The 8970-nt window shown below is 36.7% G+C and overlaps 1 protein-coding gene across 2 annotated transcripts; it reads right to left on the bottom strand.

Annotated features, from left to right (window-relative positions):
• Positions 1-1109: 1109 nt before the first annotated feature.
• Positions 1110-7388, bottom strand: LOC116707616 (uncharacterized). 2 transcript variants are annotated; one of them, XM_032545142.1, is made up of 5 exons: positions 7093-7388; positions 6907-7000; positions 3713-3943; positions 3502-3676; positions 1110-3376 (listed from the first exon to the last, which is right to left on the bottom strand). In XM_032545142.1, the coding sequence occupies exons 1-5, from the start codon at positions 7289-7291 to the stop codon at positions 2360-2362; spliced, it is 1716 nt and encodes a 571-aa protein (XP_032401033.1). In that variant the 5' UTR covers positions 7292-7388; the 3' UTR covers positions 1110-2359. The 2 variants fall into 2 exon arrangements, with proteins under 2 accessions (XP_032401033.1, XP_032400946.1); XM_032545055.1 differs by having other exon boundaries at positions 3502-3943.
• Between the last annotated feature and the right edge of the window lie 1582 nt (positions 7389-8970).

Below are 8970 nucleotides of genomic sequence, written 5' to 3' on the forward strand. Positions count from 1 at the left end.
ACCTCAGAATTTTGCAAGGAAAAAAACATTTCTGACCTAAACAGGTTAAAAAAAATTGCTAGAACAAACTCAGAAATTTTTATGAGTATAACATAGAAATTTCTGAATTTTAAAAGTTGAAAGTTTGCTAAAAGAAAAAGAAATGACTCAGAAAGTTTGAGATTAGCCTCAGAAATTGTCAAGGAAAAAAAAAATTCTGACGTCCAAAAGACAAAAATGTGTTAGAACAGACTCTGAAATTTTTAAAATTAAGATCAGAGATTTTTGAGAAAAAACTCGGAAAGCTCTGAATTTCAAAAGTTGTAAATTTACTAGAACAAACTCATAAATTTTCAAGAAAAAAACGGGGAAATTTCTGACCTCCCAAATATAAAAAAGCTAAACATTGAAGCTATAATGTAATAGAAACGATGAAAAGTTCTAAATAAATTTTCAATGTAGTGTAAACTATTTACACTATTTGGATCTTGGTCTCATTTTCAAACTCCTTTACACTTAAATTTATAACCAAAAGTTTGCAAATAAAGAAAAACACAGTGTGAAGTTCATAGTTTGGAGCATCTCTTCTTCAGCTGGTTAATAAAATTTTTCATTTTCAGTGATATGTACAAAATCTCATCACAATAAAGTTTTTACTACAGTAAAAATCAAAAGTGTTCCTATAAAGTTGATCAAATTCTGATTTATCTAATAACATGCCCTCAAAGAACTGCATTTATCAACATAATCACTATTATAATATTTATTAGCCTCATAATTTTAAACTATTCATGCAGTAGAAAAACTAGAACTCAAAGCCAAGAATATCAAGCATGTACTGAACTTTTCAAAAAGGTACAAACTATGTTCTAACGGAAACATGTCTGGCGTTTTGTGTCCAAGTAAAAAGAAAATCAGACAGCAACTTTCCATGATTTTAGCTTCTCTCAAGTCTAGAAAAATTAAATCAGGAATGAAAAACAAAAGGCTTACAGGTCATTTGCAAAAAATCTATATTTGTTTCACAGCTTAAAAAGATCTGGGGACGTCTATGGAAAACATTAATGCCAAGAAAATGACCCTGAGGTGAAAGTAAAATCTACACAGTGCAAAACTAGTAAGAGACAACAAATGTGACACAAATCTTTGTTTATTCAGTAAACAAAGCAGGTGCAAAACTAGTTCATATCTTACAATCTGACAGGCATTTTCTGGAAAGAAAATCAGGAATCAGTGTTGCCACTTTTCTTTAGTTTGCACACAGCACTACACAAAAATCTAATACTTTAATATCAGAAATACTGGAGTATTTAAACATACATACATTGTGTCCAAAAGCAGCATTCATCTGTAATACAAAATAAGTTTTATTTGCTTTTACAGCTGGCTGAGGTAGATAAGAGAACTGAAATGAAAAGAAAAATAATGCGGAATGTGAAACACTGCTAATGCTAGTTCTGTGCAAAAAAAAAAAAAAAAGATTGAATACAGAAAACCAAAAAATATAAAATAAGCTGCAGCCTGAATGCCGACTTAATAATTACATGTAAAGGTGTCATTTAAAATCCAACAGTAGTGATATAACGTCACATAGATCAATAGCTAAAAATTTTATTTGATTAATCCGACACCCAAAAACATGAAAAATATAATTATTAGAGCAGCAGTCCTCTAATAATTAATAGTGAAAATTGATCGCAGTTTTACACTTTAGTTACAGTAGACAAATCAATCATGATTACCTGGGAGTGATTAGGATTTTCCCTCCTATTTTTCTAACACACTTATATCTAAAATAAAAACATGATTTGGTGATGACATGTGGATTTCCGCTGTATTATTTCACAAAAAATACTGTTTTAGAAAGCAAACAGAAGGAAAAAATACCTCATAATTCTGTTGTGTTTGTCTTGATGACATCATGAGAGGTACAGAAATCTGTCTGATCAGCTGAAATCAATAAGATTTAATCTGGATGAATGACTTTGACAAGCTTTTGACTTACATTTATATTGAAAATGGTTTAAGTTTATGATTTAGGAGAAAAATTCCATGATTCCAGATTATGAAAAATAAGAGTAAAAAAGCTTTTCATGAAAGCTTAGCATCAACTCCATTTCTGAGACATGCTGCCACATCAACAGTGGAATTTGACTGAAAATATCTGAATATTTAGGATGTTTACTCTGATTGGTTACCTTATGTGATGTCATCAAAGGCCTGGGGTTAGGGTTAGTGTGGGAGCCATGTTTGAGAAGAGAAGATATTGTCTTACGTAGAGATTTACCATAAAATCCGGATTAAACCATTGCATACTGTTCTATAGGCGACACACTTTATCTCAAGTGAGTTTGACTCAAGTCAGGTTAGCAGCTTTAAGTCAAATGACCATCTCCAGGTCATAAGCGATTTTCTCCAATTTGACCTGCTTTACTGGCTCCTTACCTGGGCAAATTTGAACCGGCTCTTCTGGTTCCTCCTTGACTTTCACCTCGACTTTTTTAGGCTTGCTTAAAATGTATTCGTAGTTTCTCTGAACATCGAGCAAGGCCGAGGTGAGGTGCTGAGTGGAAAAGATCTTCAGGGAAGGTGGGAGTTGGGGTTGTTGAGGAAGATTTGGTCGTATCAAAGCGGGAGAGATGTCCGACAGGAGCGGTTTAATCTGAAACACGGTTCCTGGGTTGCTGGGGAACCTGGTGATCGGAGAGGGTGGAGAGGGAACAGCAGCAGGTTTCACCGACACCAGGAGAGGTTTTCTGACATCCGTCTGGTTGGAAGTCTTCAGTAACGGTGTGTTACTGAGAGCAGGATTGTCTGCAGGTGTGTCAGTCTCAACGCTCAAAGCGTGGTCAGCCTTTTCTGTTACTTTGCTTGTTTTCTCCCGCTCTGCGTCCAGAGGTTCGTCCTCGCTGCTGGAGGAACTCTCCTCAGACTCGGGTAGAGGCTCGGTCCGCGTCTGGAACAAAACGTGGTTGTGGCGGCGGCAGAAGAGCGCGCCACACCTGAGGCACTTCCTCACGTCTCGAACGTGAAGCAGTTTGTGGCGCTTCAGGTAGTGGCTTGTAGTGAAGGTTCGATCGCACAGGTTACAAGGAAAGGACGGCTGATCCCTGCTGGCGCTCGACTCCGTTAATCCTCCCTGACTCGTGTCTTCACGCTGCTCTTTGGACGACACCGTGGTACAGGCGCTCAGGTCAACGTGATAAGCACCTTGTGGTAAAACTAAAGGCTTTAGGAGCACAACAGGATTCATTTTATCTATTTTTTTTCCTGGTGGTTTCTGTGGTGATGGACTTGGGCTGGATTTGTTTTCTGTCTCCATCGTTTCAGGTTCAGCTTCACATTCGGTCACTTCTGGGTCTTTATCATGGATCTTCTCATCTTCTGTTTCTTCCTCCTATTTGGCAAAAAATCCAGAATATATTACTAGTGTACTAAAAAAGAAACCGTATTAAATTAAAAAAAGCAAAGTTACAAGTCTACAAGTGTATGAAAGTACAACAAAGAGGTGGTGACTGCTACCTTTGACATTGGCAAAGTTTGCATTTCCGGTAAAAATTCATCTGCAGTTTCAATCAAAGCAGAGGACTGGTGGTCCATTAAAGACTCAGCTGCAGGTTGGGTTGGTGATTTTTCTGTCTCTTCATCGTCTCTCAGGGTAGTTATGTCTTCATTTTCTGTCAAAGTAGTCATGTCTGCAGCATCTTCATCGTCTCTGAGATTAGACGTGTCTTCAGTCTCTTTATCGTCTCTCACAGTAGTCATCTCTTTAGCATCTTCGTCTGTTAGATTAGTCGTGTCTTTAGCATCTTCATCGTCTCTCACAGTAGTCGTGTCTTCAGTCTCTTCATCGTCTCTCACAGTAGTCGTGTCTTCATTCTCTTTATCGTCTCCCCTTGCTGATATGTCTTTGGTCTCCACATTCACTTTCTGTCTTTGACTTCTTCGACAGGCAGAAGAAGTCCTTTGAGAACAAAAAAAAGATCTAATAATGTGGCATAGTATGACATTCAATGCTTTTAAATCTTGTAATTTTAGATTTAGAGTGTGTTATAAGCCTGGCAGGCCACCAGGCTGTATTTGCGTCCCCTCCAGGCTATGAATTGTTAATTTATTCTACGTTTTTAACACACCAGTAACAGTGATAGCAAAGACGGATTAAAGAATCTCTTTGGCGAAACAGTTTGTGTCACAATGGCATAGTAGTGTGTGAATACATAGGGAGGCCACATGCTAACAACAAGTCATGGATAAAGGATAAAAACATTTTGTACACTTTAATGGGGATGAAACTGAATCAAAGTGCAAAAAAAATATCAGTATTTATTTTCATTGTTTTATGTTAGGCTTTTTTAAGACTTTATAGCTGGTGTTTAGGTATTGGTAATAATTTCTTCCAATAATACATAATTATCTTGTGATATTTTCAAATTTTCTGTCAACTTTAAACATTTTTAAAGTTGTTAAAGTTAAAAGTTAAGCTCAGGGTTAGTTTCTCACCAATCCTGACTGAGAAACACAAACAATTAAGCCAAAAATTAATTATACCCTTGACATATTTTTGTTCAGTTAAATTTTTTTTACCAACATGTAAGTTGGAGTGGATTTTTCTAGCCAGAGTTCTGAATTAAACGTGATTGAAAATTTGTGGAGTGAGATAAAGATTAGGGTGATGGCAGGGATGCCTTCCAACCAGTGGAAACATGCAAAAATCTGGTCAGTATTTATAATGCAGGGTAAAAGGACATAAGTAACTTCATGCCTTTTTTAATCAGATACAAAAATTGTAATAAAATATGAACATTTGAGGCAATATCAATATCAGATATTAATATTGCTGTTATGGCCAATAACCTGATATTTTCTGATATCATATACTTCACTACCGTTTTAATAGCTTTGGGAAAAAACACCAGAAACAGATAAAAATGGAAATATTGGCCTGACATCAATATGTTAAAAAATGACTAATATCCACTGATACCCATGTTGGTGCCGATATATCGCGCATCTCTACTAAAATGTAAAAATAAAAAAAGGATACTTCCTTTAAATGTTTTTATAGTGGTTAGAAGGATATCTGTCTTTCTTTTTTCCTATTAAAATTTGAATAGTAAACTTATAAATATTATTGGGCTTACCTGTGACCTGTGCACCAGTCAGGCGTAACATTATGACCACTGACAGGTGAAATTAAACAACTTCTACCTATTCACAACGTCATCTGTTAGCAGATGCCATTAACTAATCAAGTGCACATGGTAAATGAGCTTAGACCAGACTGTGCTAGTATCTCCAAAAACACAATTCCTCTGGGCTGTTTCTGTCGATAGCTGTCGAAGGAACAAATTGCGCTGAACTGAAACAGGCTCATCTGCAGAGAAGGGGAACTGATGCCCACCGACAGAAGTCGGCTAGTTCTGACAGAAAGCTGTCAGACTGCACAAAGCATCAGTCTGCTGCACACAGAGCTGCATGGCTGGAAACCAGCAAAGTGTCTGTGCTGGTCATAATTATACGCATCATCTGCGCGAAACATGATTAGACTTGCAGATATAAACCATTTATTTGCTCTTCTGTCAGTTTAAATCTCAAATCAATAGCACACACACTGATGTTTTTTATTAACAAGTATACACGACGTGTAACTCTGTTTGGTAGATCATTTAATGAGAAGTGCTCCAGTTTTTTAACATGAAGTATGCTCAAATAAACACAGGGATGGCACTTAAGCACACTTGTTACTTACATTTCCTTCAATTTATTATTAATTCTGCTTCAAATAAACCTGATGATTAGCAGCTTTCACTGAACGATGATTACTGAGGCGAATAAACCACATGCAAAGATTCAAATTGACGGGCTTAGCTTGAAAAGATCAATGAAAACACATTTCTTAGGAAAATAATGCATGACAAATTAAGCAATTACTGGAGCGAAACATAATCAATATTAATATATTCAATATTTAAAGCAGTTCAATTCTTTTCTGTAAATTATGGGAAATGTAGGATTTTTTTTTTATATTAAAACATCTTATGCTCACAAAATGTTTTTATGTTCCTATGTGTGGAGTCTGAATGTGAAGCCAAAGCAAAAATAAAATCAAAAGGAAGCATAAACATTTTGATGAAGTCTTGGTGTGACTCAGCATATTAAGAATATGTAATCAATATTCTTTCATAAATAAGTACATCTACATAAATATATATGTATAAAAAACAGAAAATATCTCCAATTGTATCTTAATAGAGCAACAAAATAGATCATCATATCAATGTGTTCATTTTTCAGATGGCAAAGAACCGATTGGAGTTCAATAATTGTTAACTAATATAATCCAAGTATTATGAACTTGCTTTTTCCACGTTAACTTATTAATTGTGTAAGCACAGATGAAAAAGAGAGGAAAGAAAAACGAAATACACCACAACTTATGTAGTTATCACAATATTTCCCAATAATTTCACCACTGCAGGATTTTGTAATATATTGTAAATATATTTTTGCGCTGCACTTTGCGACTCTTCTTTACACCAAGTTAATTTGGCTTCATCTGAGCTCTTAACTGTTTTACACAATTATTGCTGGTACGGTGATATGAATGTTTGTTGTAGGAATAGATGGTGTAAAAACATTTAGATAAGTCAAATGGGGGTACAAACATTGTGTTTTCAAATATAATTCCTAATGTATGCCCAATTTTGTTATGATAATGCCTTTCAATGTATCCAAACTGGAAAACGCCATCATATTTAACAGCAAAATACGGCAATAACTGGCATACTGCAGTGTTTAAGCACTTTATACTGATCTTTAGTGTTAGTATTTTGTCTAAATGTAGGTCCCAGCCAAAATGTAGCAATGCATTTAGTATTTAGACTGGATACTTTAATCTAATTAAAAATAATAGTCAATATATGTTACCATTTTGCCCTTCTAGTTGGACCCTGGCGTAGTTTACTGCATGTAAACAACGTGGGGACAAAATTAGGCCTGTCTGGGTCCGTGGAAGCCTCTCCTGTGAACAAAAAGAAGTTCAAGAAGAGAATATTGAGCAAACTCATATTATTAAATATTTTTTGCTCACTGCTAAGCAGCTCCTTACGCTACCTGAGATGAAATGAACGCCACAAATGCGAGCGTCTGCACGGATTTCACTGCGGCTCCCGTTGGCTTGTTGGATCGCCTCCATCCATAGACGCCTCCTCTGGACCTGGAACTGCCGGTTCCCGCTGGGAACTCTGTAGAACCTTATGGTGGAACCGGGGTAATAGCGGTTATGACAGCCGGTCACGCAACAATTCGGCATTATTGCGCTGAAAGAAAGCCGTAGCCCGCGTTAGCATGGAGGTGTGTTGGGGAAGTCAACGGCAGAAGCCAAACACACAGCTTCCGTTGCTAAGAAGCGCGCGCATCCCTCTGATGACGTCACACAGAGGGGTTGGATAGACATCCAGGGGTTTAATGCTGCGTTTAGTTACCTCGGAAGTTGGAACTCTGAGCTGGGTTTAACGCCCTGACGTTGGTGACAGCATTCTAGCTGTTAAGAAGCCTGGATTTCAACATGGCGTCGCCAAACATAATTTTAAACTATATCTTCCATAAGAAAACCCCACTTTTAATTTGTTAGTTTAGTGTTTCAGGCGCTATATAACATTGATATTTGACGCACTTTAACATGTGTCTTGTAAAATAAACATATTTCCACCACATCTTATTAATATTAATGTGAGTATACATCCTAACTGGAGGTAGTCAGAGTTGCTCCCACTTTCCCAGTGGGAAGTAAGAGGGCCTACCAGTAATTTTTCAGATTGAGAAATCGGAATTTCCCAGTTCCGGAAACAACTGGAACGCAGCATTACGACCAAACCGATCGACTGTTCGTTGATCTTTTATACCATGTTTAATATATTTTTGTCCATCACTTGAAATAGGAAGATTTTTACAATCTAAAGTGCACTGAATTTTTTCTTCTAAAAGTTACATGTACTAGACCATTCTTCATGGTGGGAGCCAAGTTGAAATGAGTTCAGACTCATTTGTGAAATGTTGACGTTGGAAAAGGAAAAACTGAGTTTTAGATCACTGAAACGTTCAGTATGAGTAAACAAAATGGAAGATCATGTTTTACTGTTATACAATAAATATCTTGTTTTATTGTCCCACCTACGTTTAATCATTCATTGGAAGAGAATTTTGTTTGCTGTACTAATTTGCACAATATTAAATCATATTAATAATGTTAAAACACAGTTCAACGAGGCCCCCTGCTGGTTGTGGTTACAGATTTAACCAAAACATTTTCAATTTCTTCACAAAATTTATTCTCCAGCTTTTCTTTCTCTCTTTTTAAATTGAAAAACTGGATTATTGTTCTTGTTTTGTGGCTTGCAAGAACAGATACTTTTCGTTTTTGCTTAATATAAAATTATTACAATGGAAATGGAAAATTTGATGTAAAGTATTAAAGTACTATTATTTTCTACTTTCTCTTTAATTTTATATAAAATTTGGAAATGAATTTGCTTTCAGGTAATGTATTACATTGGGCTAAATACTGCAAAGGTTTTCAAAGAAACAGTGACCCAAATCCTACTCAGTTTGCTGAGGATGTATGTATGTATATATATTTATATAAAAAAAAAAATTCCCTTCTCACCCACCGCGGGTGGTTCTTATCCTCTGAGCTCGGGTCCTCTACCAGAGGCCTGGGAGCTTGAGGGTTCTGCGCAGTATCTTGGCTGTGCCAAGGATTGCACATTTCTGGACTGAGATGTCTGATGTTGTTCCTGGGATCTGTTGTAGCCATTGGTCCAGTTTGGGGGTGACTGCCCCGAGGGCCCCGATGACCACAGGCACCACTGTGGTCTTCACCTTCCAGGCCCTCTCCAGTTCCTCCCTGAGGCCCTGGTATTTCTCTAGTTTCTCGTGCTCCTTTTTCCTGATGTTGCAGTCGCTTGGTATTGCTACATCTATCACAACGGC

Source organism: Xiphophorus hellerii, chromosome 1, assembly GCF_003331165.1.
Source record: "Xiphophorus hellerii strain 12219 chromosome 1, Xiphophorus_hellerii-4.1, whole genome shotgun sequence".
Classification (NCBI taxonomy): domain Eukaryota; kingdom Metazoa; phylum Chordata; class Actinopteri; order Cyprinodontiformes; family Poeciliidae; genus Xiphophorus; species Xiphophorus hellerii.